Below are 18,160 nucleotides of genomic sequence, written 5' to 3'. Positions count from 1 at the left end.
CCAACCTAAATCCAGTCGGTCAGTCAAAAAATAATTCATTCTACTAGTCTGATTTCAGCATCGAATTTAATAAATTCTTTTCTTATCGTTTCCCCGTGCCGGCGATCATAAGTTCGTAGATAAGAAATGGCACTTTGGTGGCCGCCAGTGGACTTGGTCACGTGCGTTAGATGTATTTCTATGTAATAACGAATTGTGAATAGTATAGTGACTAGTGAGTTCTCGGTTATAACTTATAGCAAATACTATACACTATGGCCATTAACTGAAAATTAAGATTTTATTTATTATATTCCCGTACCATATGCCTGCTCAAATGTTTTTTGTTTACGACAGTTGTTTTTCCCACACAAAATGTGAGTACCAATTTAAACATTTTAATGTTTGATGTTAGTGATATACATAAGGTACCTTATGCAAAGGTCGAATTTACCGAAAACCCAAACGTAAACCCTTGTCCAGTTTCAAATTAAAACAACGATTTTTATAGATGCTTTACGGTACTTTCTAATATAAATTAGTCAGTTGTTTCAATAGCAGCACACACACACACACATGCCCAAAACCTCAGACAATAATGGATCTAAAGTTTTTAGAAGTATCAATAAGTTTCTATTCAAATTTGTATCGGATTCCGACATGTCTTTTATTTTAGTCCCAACAACCCGATTATTTAGTGACACTACACGTTTACACTGTCTGATTCTCCATACATTTTTGTTCATATATAAGAATAATCATTTCGACCGGGTTGATCATGATTTATGAATTATGAACTACTGTTTATTGCACTTCAGCGGGTAGGCTTTAGTGACCCATTACTATCATAGTTTAAGGCTATTCATAGGCCTAACCGTGGAAGGGAAATATTTTTTTTTAATGCTGTCTACCACATATGATGTAGATATTTTTATGTTTATTAACAATAATTGATTTTTTTTATTTATTTTTTAACTATTATTTCTATTTTTACGCTGTATTTGGATGTATTTTGGGTCCACATATACATATGGGAAGCTCCGTTCTCCAAATTGACCTCTTAGATAATAATCTTACCTTTAAATGTTATAAGAGTTCAATTCACTCTAATTTTTAAACTAACGGAGCTAAACATGATCTTTAGAGTGTAACATTTACTATGTTACACAATTGTAAGACAAAGACAACAAATGTACACTGTAACATCCCCTCAAGTCTTATTTAAGTAACTAATAGATTTCAATTTACTGGAGCGCAATATTTCTTTTCTATCACAGCGCTAGTTGCATTTGGCACTCCCGAAGAAGGTTATTTATCTTCACTTTTATTCCTAATATAGTTATATGTAGTAATGATATCTCCTCAGCCCTCTTAAATAGTCAATTTCTGTTATTTGTGAAAGACTCAAAAATGTATATTTGTGTTTCCTCAATTGATAACTGTTATATTTTACAAAATTAATTGAATATTTTATTTGATTGTGGTCAAAAACGAGGCATGAGTTATAACATTTTTAAATTCTACTCGATAAGTTTCTATGGGTCATGAACACCTATAAAATTTGCATATTCTATAAATAATAATCAACTCGAATCAGTTTTATGTATCAAAAATTTTAGTGTGTTATCTTTTCAAATAATTTTAATCAACATATAGAGAGCACTATTATAAAAGCTCTAAAAGTTTAAGGATTTAGTTCTGACACCTTTTCATCAGAATTTAAAAAATCATATTGTTTATATACCACATTACTACACAAACTATCCCACTAACTCCCCCATTGCAACAAGAACACCAACATCAACTTCCTCGCGCTCCTATTCAAAATTTTAAATTTTGTATTGTGGTATGCTCTATACCAACAGTTACTTTTAAGCTGTTATTACTTATTACTAATTAATTGTATGTTTACTTTGTTTTTATATATTCTTACTCTATATTTATTTGTTGTAATGTACCTATAATCTAAATCTATTATGTATATAAATATTCTGTAACACTAGGCGTAGGCCCATTTTTATTTATATAGTACACTATATATTTGAATTCATTTGAATAAAATATTATTATTATGTCCTTATAAATATTTTAATCAACAATTTTTTTTTTTTCAGAATAGTATAAAATTCAACATGTCTAAGGCTCTTGTAAGTTTAGTCACAGGAGCTGCTTCCGGATTAGGAAAAGCCACTGTTGAACGGCTTGTAAAAGATGGATACAAAGTAATAATGTGTGACTTACAGTCATCAGAAGGAAAAAGTGTTGCTGAAACAATTGGTCCCAACACTAATTTCGTTCCAACTGACGTACGATCTGAAACTGATGTTCAGAATGCTATTGACACGTGTAAAAAACTCCATGGAAAATTAAACTTAATCGTCAATTGTGCTGGTATAAGTATTGCACGTAAAGTATTTAATTTCAACAAAAGCAGTGCCCACAGCTTAGAAGAATTTACCGATGTACTTATGGTAAATACTGTAGGTAGTTTCAATGTTATCCGATTAGGTGCCGCTCTGATGGGAAATAACGAAATTGACGAAAATGGTCAACGAGGAGTTGTGATCAATACATCAGGATATTCTGCTTATGATGGGCAAATGGGCCAAGTTGCTTTTGCAGCCAGCAAAGGAGCTATTGCTGCAATGACATTACCTCTCGCAAGGGATATGGCATCTCAAGGCATTAGACATTGTTCAATAGCTCCAGGACTATTCGACACTCCTTTAATAAATCATTTACCAGACAAAGTTAAAAACTATTTTGCAGATATGACACCATTTCCTAAAAGATTAGGGCAACCAGAAGAATTTGCAAATCTTGTTGTAAGCATTGTCAATAATCCATTTCTAAATGGAGAAGTTATTAGAATAGACGGCGGAATCAGATTTATCTAAATCATTTTTAGTACCTATCGTAATATATATTAAGTTTGTGCTTCTTATTATAATAATATATTATTAATGTTTAATAATATGTTTAATTTTAGTAGTTGTCAATAAATAGTAAAATAAAATGTATTTATCATTTTTATGTTGAGTGTTTTTTTTTTATTATACAGAAATTGCATTATCACATACGAGATATGTCATACCATAAGCCATAATATATATTATATGTATGTGCACGGTTAATCAATGTAGGCTACTGATTGCCGATTTATCATTTTTACCGTCATAAGAAGGAAAAGTTGTAATTGAGAGGATACCTGTATAATATATTATATTTTAATATTTATGAATTTAAATGAGCCACCTAAATCTTTAAACGTGATGCTTGGAGTTAAACTTCCACAGAATCATATAAGAATATATAATAATTTTTTATAAACAGAACTGTTTTCACACATAATTAGTAATACAAATCACTCAAAAAATACATCTACAACCAATATTAATAAAGAAAAACATTGAACATAAAATAAGTATAATTAATTTAAATATATTTTTCAATAATAATACTTTAAAACATTATTAAATTGTTTCTCTGTTAATATTATATAATAAGTAATAACATAAATTTTAATTAAAATTAAGTATAAAACTCAAATAAAAAAATTTTAATTTGGAATATAACTATAATATATATATATTATATAATAATAAAATCCACCCCCTTATAAATGTATATATTTTTAAATAAGATAACTTAAATAAATATGGTCTAATTTAAAACTAAAAACATACACAATAATAATTTGAATGTACACGTTTAGATACAATTAACAAATACCATTAAAGTAGAAACCATTTTAACAACTTTTATATGTGTCAGTTATAATATTGCTGTAGCACTTATTTGTACCTACACGTAAATCCTGAAAAGAAACTATAGTACACGCACTTATGAATGGTTTGTTTGTGGGGCCACAAGATAATTTCTATCATTATACCTGATTTCTCATGTAAAAATATGTAAATAATCGATTCAGATTTATACACTTTGAAACTTAAACCAAAAATCAACAGTATATTATATAAAATACTCTTAAAATATAAATAATAATGTAATATGTTTATATTAATACTTTGTAAAAAAAACAAAAGGTGTAATTTTTCTAAACATTCAAAAGTAAAAAAAAAAAAAATTATTTTTAACATAAATATAAATCTACAATTCAATTATGTATTTACAATAAAATCAAATAGGAAAATTTTTTAAAAAACCAATATCAATACGTAAACTTTAAACTGTCTCTTAATCTCTTCGCTTGTAAAATATTCATTATATTATACTTATTTGTAGGTGCACCAGTCTTATTATAATACTATGTTGAAGAGCCTCAGACCACAATACATGAACCCATCTTGTTTTATTGCATGCTAAGATTTAAAAATTTGGGCGTTTTACTAATTCGCTTAGCGCCAGCAGACTCCCAAATTGTCACTGTTCCATCTTCTGTTGATATGTATAAATGTTGAGAATCACTCGAATAGATAATACTACAAGATCACCAAAATTCAAATTAAACAATAGAAACTTAAAAGGTTTATTTACACAACTTACGCTATGACTGCTCCATCAAAATGAATAATTGGTATTTCGTTAACAAAAGACAAATCCCACGTGCTCCATAATCTGATAAGGGATAAACGCATATTAAACCACATGTAAAATTTACTTATTTCAGCTGTAATTACTTAACACTCCCATCTTCTAATCCTGTTGCGATAATATTAACCGATATTCCTTCGGGAGCATTGGAAAAGCATACTGCTGTAATTTTTTTATCACTTTCTATACTTCCAATATACGAGGCGTTTATAGTTTGAAGTGTCATAATTGATTTTCCACTATTATAGTTATAGGCAATTGTAACAATATCACCAAGAATTTCATTGATGGAAACTAAATTTATCTAGACAAAACGATAGTATTGATTTAAATCATAATACAAAATGTTCAAAATATTTTATTACTGGGGACGTCATGGGCTCCAATGATCTCACGTATGCAATATCATTTAGATCCCAAATAATTGCAGTTCCTTCGCTATCACAGCTAACAGCAATACTAAATGCTGGACTCAACGCTATACAAGATATTTTTGCTCGATGGCCAACAAGAACAGTCGGTTCTTTAAATATCTCAACATTACCAATAATTATGTCAAAATAAAATCTGAAATAGATCACACATTAAGTTCCAATTTATAAGTTAAACAATATTTCATTTTTAGATAAGTTACGTTGCCACTTAAAATAAGCAGGCTCGGTTCTATACTCTGTTATGAACCATAGTTAGCGGTGTCAGGCAACAACTTTTGTAACCCCACCGAGTCAACTATCTATATTCTATATACCTGCCGTGTAATACACGTTCTTAAGCACAAGTCAGCCGCTAACTATGTTACTTAACTTGAATAGAATATAGGACTTAAGTTTCATATGCGCAACAGTACAGTTATAAATAGGTCTTAATTATGAATAAAATTCCTTCTGCTCCAAATATTTTCATAATAAAATATTTATGTTTATTTCCACAAATACTCAATAATATTAAAAGTGGGTATATTTTTTAATTTTTCAATAAGTGTCACCAGAAATGTTGGTACAGGCAGCTGCCGCCCACCCTGATCGTACACAGGTACACTAGAACCACCACTGTTAATAAACTATTTTATAACAGACTCTACAAAAATCAAACATAAGTTTAATCAAGTATTTTATTACTTGTATACATGTATGATTCCAGATTCAAAACCAATCCAAACATAAGGACAGTGTGGTGCTGTGACTATAGTACTGATGTTGTCTGTAGAAAAAAATTTGAACGCTGGTTTAGAGGGAGCTTCTTTGCGCTGTTTAATTCTAACCACACTGTCAAATTCACTCCAAGTAAGTATTGCTGCAGCCATTACAGTAACTCCTTCATTTAGTAATGTTAATGATTTTTCCTAAAAGATAATAAGTAAAAATTAAATTAAAAAATCAATAGTTTTTCAAATAAACATTAACTTAACAATGGTTATTATAATTACTTTTGAATATGTCAAGAGTAAAGCAGAGTTGTTTGATAGTCCAAATACATCATTGGTAAGTAAGGGCACAAAGTTAGTAACCAGAGTCTTGTGTTTTCTTTTCCAAATATACATGGGGACATTTTCCTCTGGTGATCCGACATAATTTCCCCATTTTAAATTTTTTAAGCCTATAAAAGACATATGAAATAAAACAAATGGAAAATAAACATGATCAAAGAGTCTAAGAAACATTTTACCTGTAATAACATTTCGACAGTTTGTGTTTTTTGTCACATTTTTGGGAGAGTAATCATCAACTGTCATTGGGTGTGGAAAGCGAAATAACTGTCTTGGAGTTTGTCCATAAGTGCTGACCATAGTTTTAAAAGCAGATCTCGCAACTGGATCTTCTGTCTCTTCTATATGTGATCCATAATAAGTAGCTGGATGAAACACATTGATTGCATCAATTGCCGCTTTACCAGTCTGTTTGTAACCAAATATTAAGTCTATCCAATGTGGTAAATTTTCACTAACTATTTCAGATTCCAGAAGTTGCCTTTAAACATTAATTAGTATCCCAATAATATTAAATCAAATTGTTGTATAAATAAATATTTCATTTAATTTAATTTACCTTTGAATAAGTACAAATAATCTTGGATTGTTTTGAGCCCAGGTTGGTAATTTAACAGAATCAACAATTTCTCCGGATTGTTTAACTCCAAAATTTAATTGCTCAAAGTTCATAAACATTTCAGGTAAGTAGTAAAACTCTGGTACAAGTTCCTTCAAGTCAGTAGTTGATTCGTCAGACGACAAACGCCAGGTAATTTCCATTGAATGAAATGATCGATCTGGTACATCAAAGTTATTATCCTGTAGCAAAAAAAATGTTAGGATAAACTATAGTTTTATTGAGAACATTTAACTGTATTACTTGATATTTAATAAACATTTGTGTGTATGGAGGGACTCTGATCAAGAAATGTAATATTGTACCAGAATTACTGTAATGTGAACTATAGTGATGTGGATCAGTTCCAAAGTGATGGATATCTTCTTTCAAATACTGAAATGAAATAAATTACATGTAAACTTAAATCACAGATAAGGATCAAAAATATTACATTGTAATGTTGAATATAATGAGCTTCTTTCTTTTTATTCTGAATTGCCATAGGCCGTCTCAAATCCCTAGTATTGAAAAATACATGTATAGTTTAAATTATTTATGATGAATGTATAATCAGTCTTTATTGTATATTATCGTATAATTTACCTATACGTGGATAACTGATTCAAATCTAATTCCGTAGTATTGTAACTAGCTAAAACAAATGGCATAACAGGATATTGCATTAAATCATTATAAGAACGTGCAGCCATTTTATTCAGAATTGATAAATATTCCATGTTGGTGATTTGACGTGTCCTCCATAAATCAACTGTTTCACTCAGTATTTCATTGGTGATACGATTTGGCAATGGAAAATTCAATAAATAACTTCCAAATTCATCTCTTTCCTGAGAACAAATGCCAATTTTACATAATGAAATACATAAAAATAAAAATAAATTGGTACCTTCTGAGAATGAAAAGCAATTAAAAATGTTTTTCCATTAGTAAGAAATATTTCTACAGCTTTTTCTTTAAGTGAATATCTGCGGTTATGTATTTCTTTGACTTCGTCGAATTTAAGCACATGTGAATAATCATTTTGTAGAAACTATAATAATATAAACAAAAATAAATGTCTGTGCATTTAATTTATTTTGTAAAATGTTACATTTGATATGTTTTCAGTAGGAACAATGTAAATTGCATTTTCACTGATTAGAACTTCACATTTAATTTTTTGCCATGGGTGTACTAATTTTGCAGTGCACATGTACGATATTTTTTCTTGAGACAATAAACTCTCAACGACAGCAGAAGAAACAGGAACTTCCATATCATCTGATATTAAGTAGTCTAGAGGTCCTTTGATATTATTTTTTTCTTAAAATAAATTTAAGTTTTAACAATAATTCAAATTCAATAACAAATGAAAATACAATACTAACCAGCTTTTTGCGAATATTCAGGTTTAAAGAATCTTTTTAAAATGTTTAAATGACACCTTTGAAGGCGAATTCTTACTCTACTAGGTCCTTCTGTTGGATTAAGTTCCCATGATCTAAAAATATATGTTATGTGAACATAAACTTTAGAAAAATCATGTCAGAATATTGTTTACAAGATATACTGTTTACGTTGGATATGACTCTGGAAAATACCATGGCGCCTTTTCGTGGGACATTTGATTGATAATAGATTTCCATCGTATTGTGGCTTGTATAGTATTTCTATAATTATGTTTAGTTTTTTCTAGTACAAGTTTCCTATGGGAATTTTGTTCATCTGACACAATCGTTGTAATTGCTATGGCAGAGTTACAAATCAACTTTATTGTGTTGTCCCATTTACAAACACTTCTGTAAAAATATAACAGAATTTTAAAATATTACAAAATTTAAAAACTATGATAAATTTGTCATTTTTGTTGGTCTAAAGAAAATCTTGAATTAAGTTATATTTTATAACAGGACCAAAGCAGTCAATCCATTTAAATTGAATCATTTAACATTGCTAGATGAACTGACATTTTACAACAAGAGTTACATAAAGCTAAGTGTTTTAAAGAACCTAAAAAATAATTAAAAATATAATAATATATACATACTTTATGATATTATCATTTTGACTAATATCCATTCCGTTTAATTCTACATTCATTTGTCCTAAAACTTTGTCTATCTGGTTCATCCATTCATTTTCATAGACAATTCCATTACTGTCAGCAGTTAATAATTCTAATTCAATCAAGTGTTCCTTCAATGCTTCACATGTGCACATTTCCTCTTCAGTAAGAGGTACTGTTAAATCAGCACTCATCAATGAATACAAATAAATATAAAACCTTTGTTCAATCTAAAAATGTAAATTAAAATACATATAAATTCTTTGAAACTATTATTAATTTGTATAATATGAAATCATCAATAACACCGTTAATATAATATAATAATAAATATAAATATTATGTTTAAATTAATTATTAATTTAAATTTTATTATTTTACTCAAATTTTAATCAAATTAAAAATGTATTTAGAAGTATGAGGTGCCGATAACGTATACATTTGTTTTTTTTTATTATTGGGATAAAAATAGTTGAATAGTACCTATATTTGTCTTATTAATCTTTATAGTTTATTCTGAAGTTATTTTATTTTGCAACAAATATTACAATCTTTAAAGGCACATTTTTGATATATTAATTGTAATACTATAAAATATAAAGGTTTCTTTTTTGAATCATCAATACATTTAGTTTTATACATTTTTATATGAGTATAGTAGTTAAGAAGGCAGAAACGCTAAGATCATACAAAATAAAACAAGAAAATGGGAGAATTATTAAAAGGAATTTATATAATTTAAGACCTTTTAGAAATAAATGTGTACAAAAAAGCGGTAATATTGTGATGATTCATCTAACAATGTTATAGAGGGAACTGGTGAAACACAAAATTCAGAGAACGAGAGGCATCAGGAAGTAAGAGAGAAAGTTAATCAAAAATAAAATAGTAAGGACCAAATCTATACAAGAAGTGGTAGGTGTGTAAAATCACCTAAAATATATAGCTCTTAAGAGAAAGTGATACTCACATGTTTTGTCTCCGTCTTACAAGTACATAACATAGCACCTAACCTAACAACCTAACCTAACCAATTAATTCATAGTTTAATATTGTTACTTAATAGTTATATATTCATTGTCCTAATGTTACGTTTGTCATAAATGTATTATTTATTAATAATTTATTGATACTTTATAGTTATATAAAATATAGTTATTTGATTTTTTTAAGACTTAGTGTTCTTTTATTTTCAAATCTTTAATTTATTTATTTAATGTTAATAACAATATTGGATAAAGAGAGATATTGAATTATTATTATCAGTACTGACAATAAAGTTCTGTTGTTAACCAGCACTCGTTGTGTACACAATATACATCAATAACAAAAAACATAACATACCTGAGGATTTATATATATTATGTTTTTGAACAATTCTTTAGATCTAGGTTCATTTAATAATGATTTCACAGCAAAAATACGTATCCTTGTTGTTTGATGTGGACTTAAAAGCCATACTAATAAATTGGCACCTTGCAATCTAAAAAAAAGTTTTTTTTTAACTTATATTTTATACTTATTTTACAAACTATATGAACTTAACTTAAATTATTTATATACATATAGGTACAATAAAGATCTAATGTTTAAAAAAATAGAGAAACTCAGATAAAATAATTGAAATTAATTAATTTTTAAGTATTAAAACATGAATTGAAAGACTTATGTCCATATGCATAGTAAATGTATGTCACATAAGGCATAGTTTAACATGTCTTATGTAACACATACTTGACTATGCATATGGGCATAGATGCAATAGTTTGAAACTTTTGTTCTCCACAAATCATGCATTTTGCCAATTTCTGTTACAAAATAAGTTAAAAATCTAAATTGTTGATATCTGTTGATAATCTAGCATTTGATACAAAACATATTACTGGTAACTTAATGTCTCCGAAAAATTGGTAAACATAATAAAGGTTGCCACTGAGTTTTAAATTATTTTAATATCACATATTTACATATTATATAGGGTTTCTATAGTTAAAAAACAATTGAAAATGTAAACTAAATTCTTGTACCTACCTTATAACATCACGAGCAGCACCGTAAATAGACACCCATGGATGATGCCTTTGTTCTCTTGTGTTTTGTGTAATACTAGTAAGATTGTACAGAAGAATTGTGAATAAATGACATCCAAAAGCTACTTCAGGAGTAACTTCATCACTTGTTTTTTCATCTATACAACATTTTTTTAAATTATAAAATAAAAACTAACAACCTGTTTATATATGTTTATGAACATTATTTGACTTACTTGAAGCAAAAATAAACTCAACAGAACGAATGATTATATTTTTGTATCTTTCAACTAATTCCGCTTTAGATAGAGACCTTTGACGATTACTATTAGATACGATACTAAAAAGACTTGATTCGCTGTTCGACATGGATGATACGTTATTTGTTTCTTTTGGGTTGTTCAAAGATAACACTAAAATGTAAAATAATATAACAAAATCAACTTGAATGGTTAAATATTTAATAAGTAAAATACCAGAACTCAGGTTCTTCTTCAACCGGGATAAAGCAGGAACTAAAGGTGGTTGAGTCTGTATGAGGTCTTGAATTGTGTCCATTCCAGATTCTAAAATAAAACGTTGAGTTTCCCTTAAGGTTAAGTTAGACTTGACGCCCTCACTTGATGTTTGTATTTCTGCTTTTTGTAAATAACGACACTGGTAAACAGAATCATTTAAAATCTGAAAAATAATAAAAATAATTTAGTTTAATTCATTAATGATAATAATAATGATAATATTATAAGATGAAATTAATGATGAGATTAATGATAATAATAATTAGATGAAATATTAAAACTCACTTGAATATTTTGTATACCAGGAGTATGAATAGCTGAAGTAATCAATGTTATTAATAATGAATTTATATCATCAACAAGTACATCTTGCTTATTTAAGTCTGTATGGCTTTGAGAAGTAGGGTAAATACTAGCTATTACTGATAATGTTTTTAATAGACATTCGACCAAACCATACTCTAAAATAGTATGCAAACACTGCGGAACCTATAAACACACATGAAACCATAGTTTTGTTTTAAATTTAACTGTACTGATACTGAAATTCTTACTTTGGTTACGAGTTTGAGAAAGAAGTTAACTATGTTTGTACACAATGTCAAATTAAATGTAGATTTTGGTAACAGCGAGAGTAATAATGGAACCGCCGAAAAATTAAAAGAACCCATTTCCACAGATTGGTCCCAATGCAGCTGTTGATCCAAAGGAAGCCAATAACTACCAGTAAATATTGAAGCACAAGTGTCAACTAAATTCACAGTAGTTTGATGTAATGCCAATATATTTGCCATTTGATAAAATCCTTTAAATTTAGTGACAAATTTCTTAGCATATGATAAACTACATCGTTGTAAGAACACACTTATTATCTGGAACAAGATTTAAAAATGTTTAATGAATATAATACGTAACTGTTAATATCAACAAAACTAACTTCAAACTTACTTTTAAAATTATAATTTTAATTGAGGGACTAGGATTATTGAGTAAAACCACCAGTTTCTCGGCGTCAAACATTTTATCAATAACATTACCGGGAACACAATTTGAAATATTAATTATGACATTTCTTAGTATAGAAAATAAACCTTCAATCATCTCACTGTGACTTTCCGAATCAGAAGATTTAAATTGTTTTTCATTAATTTTTTTCTGGATTAAACATAATTATATGTTAATAATATTAAAAGAAATTGAAATACTTAATATTTATAGATGATAGATTTACTTGAGCTCCAAAGTACACTTCTGCTTCACAGGCATTACCATAGTCTAAAGACAAATTCCCTTCATTGTTTTTAATAGCTATGGCATCATTCACACTACCGTCTATACCAGAATCCTGGCCAGTTTCTTCTGGAACAAAATGGTCACTACTTTCTGATGTTTCTTCACTAGCTCTTGATGAATTTATTTTATTATTTTTTAACAACTCTTGCCGTACCTACAATAAAAATATAAATTAATATAACAAATCAGAAATTTAATTTTGCACTAATGAAATAATATAAAACATTTTATAAACTTATTAAGGAATTACAAGGGGATATTATAATAGATGAATTATTTTACCTGGAGTTTTAATAATTCTGTATTTAACCTGAGAGTATCAATAGAACCAGAAAAGTCAGTTTCTGAGTAATCGTTTAAATTAAATTTCCTATCATACTCTTCGGATTCTAAAAACAATACATGTAAAATTAAAGGTAAATAATTATATTTTAGTATAAAAAGTAAACAAATACCTGACGATACATGAATGTGATGATCAGGTGAGGCATACATTCTTGATTGAGGAGATAGAACAAAATATACTGATGCTTTTAAATGAGGCAAGTACAAATTTTTACTTGGATGTACAGCAATTAAGAAGTCTAATATCAAAGTAATATAACTCTTATTTGTTCGTAAATCAAAAATACTTTGTACAAAATCAACCATATCTTTTTGAACACATCCTATTAATGCAGTTTCATTTGAATCTTCTAACAATAATTGACACTATGGACAAAAAAATTATAGTAAAAATCTTTTAAAATATAAATATAACAAAACTAGTTTTATAAAAAAAACTACCTTAATTTGCAATAAAATTGATTCTAATAATTCAGATGATTGAATTTGTTTCAAATTAAATTTTCTATGTGGATGGTTCAACGACAAAAGATGTTTACAAAATTTAAAAAGATACTGTATAATCTGTTGATTATTGGCAGTCCATATCTTCCAACATGGCAAAATTACTTCTTTTATAAAAGAAGTATTTAACAAAACTCCTTCATAAAACATATTCACAATCCATTCATCATTTACATAAACAAATGATCCCTTTTTATTACAACCTGCTTCCAGGAGGACCTGTCCATCAAATAAAATGTAAGTATAATTATTTAGCACTAACTACATTTCTATTATGATATTGTAAATAGTATTAAATATATATACCATTAGCATTGGACAACTAGGTTGAATTTTTGAAGAAATCAAAGCTTTTGTTAATAGTTTATAACCATCAAGTATAATAAACTCTGAATATAATTTAGAATCAGATTGTACAAAATGCAACAGAATTTTTAACGCTTTTACTTGATCATTAGAAGATGAATGAAATTCTATAACCTGTTTAAAACATAATGATAAATTATCATAAAACCAAGTATTTGAACTAAATAATATATAAATTATAATTTATTTACCCTTGCAAATAAAAATAATATTAGAGGCATGCCTCCTATTTTATTGACTACAGTCAGTAACCCATGTGGCTCAAGCACTTTAAAAGAACTAACAATTACTGTAGGTATCACCTGAGGCGGGCTCTGACATGCACGTAAATCATATGCAGTCATCTTGAACATTAATGGTTGAGTAGGAGGAAATAAAGAACCTAAATAATACAAAAACTATTATCAAACACTTATTATCAATTATTCATAATTTATATTTTATTACTTATTATAATAAGTTTGTTTGTGTACCTACTAAGCATAAAGTATAATATTATTTAAATATATCCATATATACTCTGCGCGGAATAACAATGTACCGAGGTGGCAGACCAAAACCGGTTCGCTACGCGCAGGTCAGTCTTATTCCGTGCAGAGTAAAGAAAAAAAATATAATCAATAGTCTGTTTACTAAATAAAATAATATAAAGCATTCAATGCTATAAATTTATTTTTCTTATATTATTCTTAACTGTTTGTTAAATGAAAGTTAAATAAAAATGTTACCAGTGGGATTTGGAAGAGTCAAAGAATACAAAGAAACTGTGAGTGGTTGTCTTGGAGTGAAACTCAATAATATCACGTCCTAAACAAAATACCAACAATTTTACTTATTAATTATCTTGAGATTAAATTTCCAAACGTAACAAATCTATCATCTTAGTTAATTTGAGTTACCTGCAGGGGTTTAATGATTTCAAAACTTTGTTTCAACATTTGATTCCAATCCAAATTAGAATTTAAAGATGTATTTAAATTATAAACTGAATCATTGAACAACATGCTAAAATTTGGTTTTAATGGATTATTTGAACAATCTGCCAAATTTTCTAAATCAGGTCCAAAAGCTGCAAGAGTGCTAGCACATTCTTTTGTTAGAACAGGCAATCTGAACATTAAAATGTTTCCAATTGAAAAAGGGGAAGCATTATCTCTTGTGTCGCCTAAGAGAACATTGGATGGCCGAGGTTTCTTAATAAGAAATCCATTAAACAATAGATTAGCTTTATTTTCACACAGTCCATCTATTATAAGAGTTATCTAAAAAAAATACAATTTACTGAAGATTGAACAAATTAAATTTTAATTTTAAATATTTTACCTCAATAAATTTGTCTCCTTTTTTAATACCATTTACATTGATAGCAACATGATGCCAGGCAATTGAACCCAAACAGTTGTTAAAGTTTACTTCAGAAAGTAATTCAAATTTATTTTCATTTGGTCTTGTGAGTCTTACAACAAAACCATCGGTTAAAGGGTTCAACCAAAACTCTATAAGCATTGCATCAAATCCAATGGAAAATACATGAGTTAGATCATCTAAATTGTTTGTTTCTTTTTGCAAATGTTGAGCTAAAATACATTTTATTTATTAATATACTATACTACTATAACCATATTAATAAAAGTAATATTAAGTTATATCATTACTCTTTCCGATAGATTCTGCAGAATTGTTTCTCTTTATGCTTAAACATTTATGCACATGATCTAAACGTAACCACATTGATAATGAAAAGCCTGTTGATAATACAGACCACCCAAGATCTGTATTTATAGGTAAGCTTAGAGCAAATACAGACCATGGTGTCAGTAATCCTAAAATAAAATATATTAATAATTAGTATTTATTTAAAACGTAATTGGTTTTTTCATACTAATTTCTTTATGGTTTTCTCGAATTAAAATTGCTAATGCTTCTGCAGGTCTATCACTGATTGGCAAATCTGAGATTAATTTTGCAGGAAATTGAATACTGTAATATGGTTGCCATGCGATTGGTATATGATCAGTCACGTAAATTAATGGCAGGAGTAATAACTTCTATTATTAAATAAATAAATAATAGACTTCATGAACTACTATTACACATAAATTATACTAGAAAGTTATCTTACAAGAGGTGGATTAGATGTTTTAAACAAGTTCAAGTACATCTCAAGTTCAAAAGTTTCTATATAATGACAAGCCATTAAAGCAATAAGTTCCATCATATAAGAATAAATTGAATCATCTGTATAAAAAAAAAAAGGTAGGTTAGTCAAATAAAAGATTAGCAAAACTAAATTATAGATACAAAATATATACTCACAAATCTCAGTTCGTTCATTATTATTAACATGTTCTTCAATACAGTTTAACAATTTAGAAATAAGTCCTTCTTTCGCGAGTTTTATACAACTTTCGTCATTGTCTTTGCAAATAGCAATTAGTCTTTGTAAACAATAAATTATTCCATCTAAATTATCAAGATTCCTAGATTTAAGAAAATAAGATTGTACATTTAATTAGATTAAAAGATGGAATATTTTTAATATAATTTAAATTTACCTGGAAAAAGTCATAAGGTCTATAGCCAAAGTACACAATGCTGGATGCATAATATTCAATTTTTTTGTGTCTGGGTGAATATTTTTATAGGAAATCGTCTCATCTGCAGTTCTATAAATATAATAATGTAATGCATTTATAACTGGTAAATATTTAAGTATATTGCATTGGTACTTATCTATTAGCCAAGATAAAAAATATAAAATATAATCAAGCACGTAGTCAGCGAGGGGGGCATACAAATTTATTCAACTATTACAACATCAACAGTCGACAGTTATAATTATTATTTTTATTGTTGTTATCCAAATCAATAGCCGACTTAACCACCAGTAAATAAATCAAAAAAAAATTTTGAATAAAATAATTAATCAGCGATTACTACAAATCGTAACATGTACAACCAGGTTTTCTACCCAAAACCCTTCCCAAGTGTGTTACTAGACAAAATCAAAATAATCTATGCAGTTTAAAAATTATATTTACTTGTCAGATGAGTCAATATTTATCCAACTTTGAAACTCAATATCTGCTTCATAACCTTCGTCACCAGAGATAAAATCATCATCTTCATCAAATGGTAACCATTCAGATTTGCCTGGTGTTTCTATCTCCAATAGCTATTTAGAATTCACATAATTATACTATATTATACAAAAGTAAATCAATTGTTAAAAAAAAAATAATAAAAATATACCCTAGTTAATGATTGATCAGTCGTTAGAGAATTTGAAGTTTGTCGATTATAAGATACTGTAGCACACTTAATTAAGGAGCTACAAACTTGTTTAATTCCAATGTGTCCTTTAGATAAAGCTTCAATCAACAAATCCTTTATATGAGAATCCAATGTAACTACATACAAATATGATGGTAAAAATAATTAATAATATATTAAAAACAATAATTTATTTAGATGTCTGAAACCGAGACTTTGCACCCAAATTAAACAGATGCCATGAAGTATCCAAAATAATGACAATACCAGTGGAAAAACGTCATAGCAAACAATGAGAAGACATTGTCTACCCATTAAGAATATGGACGAATAATTTGGTTAAATTATATTTAAATAAAATATTTTTCTATGAACTTTAATGTAATAAAATATAATAAATAATATATATTTATCAACATCTTTTTTATTTTTTTAGTATTCTTAGAGTAAAGACTAGTTGCAGGCTGGTGGTGCCTGGTGTGGTGATTCAATCTAACATTCAAATACCTACAATATAAAAATGAATATGAGACAATGTTAAATTTGTTTAATTCTGTCAAGTGTGGTGTGTAGAATTGGAAAACAGGTAGGGTTATTGTGAGAGACTTATCTTACCGTTTCTTTACAATCCATTAGTGATTTTTAATTTATGGTTTGTTTATTTTTGGTATGATATTGTCTAAATATGAATATTAATAACATTGTCATTATGCACATTTTATTCAATGTCCTTCCAATCTAGACTCACTGGACTCACTAGATGCTACTGGACTATACCAATTAGTCAATGAAACGTGAAATAAAAAATATTTTCAAAAATAATACCCAACATGCTTACAAACAAAACAAAATACTTGAGTTTAAATTTAGGTAGTTGGTACCCTAAATATTTAAAAGTGTATCAATATTGGTTTTAAATACCCGATACTAATGCCTGAAATCCTTATTTCAGATGCAAAGTCCAGTTTAATACCTTCACTTACTTTTATCCTCAAAAATTGATAAATTTAAGACTAGTAAACATTCAATAAGCTTTAAATTGATAACATTTTTGTCTTCAAGTGTAACTACATTCATACCTGAAAATAATAACATAGAAAACAAATATAGTAAACTGAATAGGTAAAGTAAAATAACAAAATCAAC

General features: G+C 27.9%; 2 protein-coding genes across 3 annotated transcripts in view; one reads left to right on the top strand and one right to left on the bottom strand.

Annotated features, from left to right (window-relative positions):
• The first annotated feature begins 121 nt into the window (after positions 1-121).
• LOC132944132 (3-hydroxyacyl-CoA dehydrogenase type-2-like) lies at positions 122-3,012 on the top strand. The gene is made up of 2 exons (XM_061013315.1): positions 122-356; positions 2,094-3,012. The coding sequence occupies exon 2, from the start codon at positions 2,112-2,114 to the stop codon at positions 2,874-2,876; it is 765 nt and encodes a 254-aa protein (XP_060869298.1). The 5' UTR covers positions 122-356; positions 2,094-2,111; the 3' UTR covers positions 2,877-3,012.
• Positions 3,013-3,410: 398 nt separating this feature from the next.
• LOC132944519 (lysosomal-trafficking regulator-like) overlaps positions 3,411-18,160 on the bottom strand; it is a 28,138-nt gene continuing 13,388 nt past the window's right edge. For both annotated transcript variants that reach the window (XM_061013907.1, XM_061013906.1), the window contains 40 exons: positions 17,998-18,093; positions 16,994-17,151; positions 16,783-16,916; positions 16,297-16,407; positions 16,058-16,221; positions 15,864-15,979; positions 15,624-15,789; positions 15,397-15,564; positions 15,065-15,318; positions 14,641-15,003; positions 14,470-14,548; positions 13,933-14,123; positions 13,682-13,855; positions 13,313-13,594; positions 12,982-13,237; positions 12,809-12,915; positions 12,465-12,680; positions 12,182-12,388; positions 11,788-12,105; positions 11,519-11,722; positions 11,192-11,396; positions 10,952-11,128; positions 10,717-10,873; positions 10,030-10,168; positions 8,668-8,915; positions 8,198-8,419; positions 8,009-8,121; positions 7,732-7,943; positions 7,528-7,671; positions 7,224-7,468; positions 7,072-7,138; positions 6,882-7,013; positions 6,579-6,820; positions 6,199-6,500; positions 5,960-6,129; positions 5,652-5,875; positions 4,899-5,100; positions 4,620-4,837; positions 4,486-4,557; positions 3,411-4,421 (listed from right to left, as the gene is read on the bottom strand). In XM_061013907.1, the coding sequence (XP_060869890.1) occupies positions 4,292-4,421; positions 4,486-4,557; positions 4,620-4,837; positions 4,899-5,100; positions 5,652-5,875; positions 5,960-6,129; positions 6,199-6,500; positions 6,579-6,820; positions 6,882-7,013; positions 7,072-7,138; positions 7,224-7,468; positions 7,528-7,671; positions 7,732-7,943; positions 8,009-8,121; positions 8,198-8,419; positions 8,668-8,915; positions 10,030-10,168; positions 10,717-10,873; positions 10,952-11,128; positions 11,192-11,396; positions 11,519-11,722; positions 11,788-12,105; positions 12,182-12,388; positions 12,465-12,680; positions 12,809-12,915; positions 12,982-13,237; positions 13,313-13,594; positions 13,682-13,855; positions 13,933-14,123; positions 14,470-14,548; positions 14,641-15,003; positions 15,065-15,318; positions 15,397-15,564; positions 15,624-15,789; positions 15,864-15,979; positions 16,058-16,221; positions 16,297-16,407; positions 16,783-16,916; positions 16,994-17,151; positions 17,998-18,093 (7,385 nt within the window). In that variant the 3' untranslated portion in view covers positions 3,411-4,291. The remainder of the gene's footprint in view (positions 4,422-4,485; positions 4,558-4,619; positions 4,838-4,898; positions 5,101-5,651; positions 5,876-5,959; positions 6,130-6,198; positions 6,501-6,578; positions 6,821-6,881; positions 7,014-7,071; positions 7,139-7,223; positions 7,469-7,527; positions 7,672-7,731; positions 7,944-8,008; positions 8,122-8,197; positions 8,420-8,667; positions 8,916-10,029; positions 10,169-10,716; positions 10,874-10,951; positions 11,129-11,191; positions 11,397-11,518; positions 11,723-11,787; positions 12,106-12,181; positions 12,389-12,464; positions 12,681-12,808; positions 12,916-12,981; positions 13,238-13,312; positions 13,595-13,681; positions 13,856-13,932; positions 14,124-14,469; positions 14,549-14,640; positions 15,004-15,064; positions 15,319-15,396; positions 15,565-15,623; positions 15,790-15,863; positions 15,980-16,057; positions 16,222-16,296; positions 16,408-16,782; positions 16,917-16,993; positions 17,152-17,997; positions 18,094-18,160) is intronic.

The sequence above is a fragment of the Metopolophium dirhodum genome, chromosome 5 (genome assembly GCF_019925205.1).
Source record: "Metopolophium dirhodum isolate CAU chromosome 5, ASM1992520v1, whole genome shotgun sequence".
NCBI lineage: Eukaryota > Metazoa > Arthropoda > Insecta > Hemiptera > Aphididae > Metopolophium > Metopolophium dirhodum.
The sequence above is the reverse complement of the archived record's forward strand: the minus strand, read 5'-3'. Positions and strand labels throughout refer to the sequence as shown.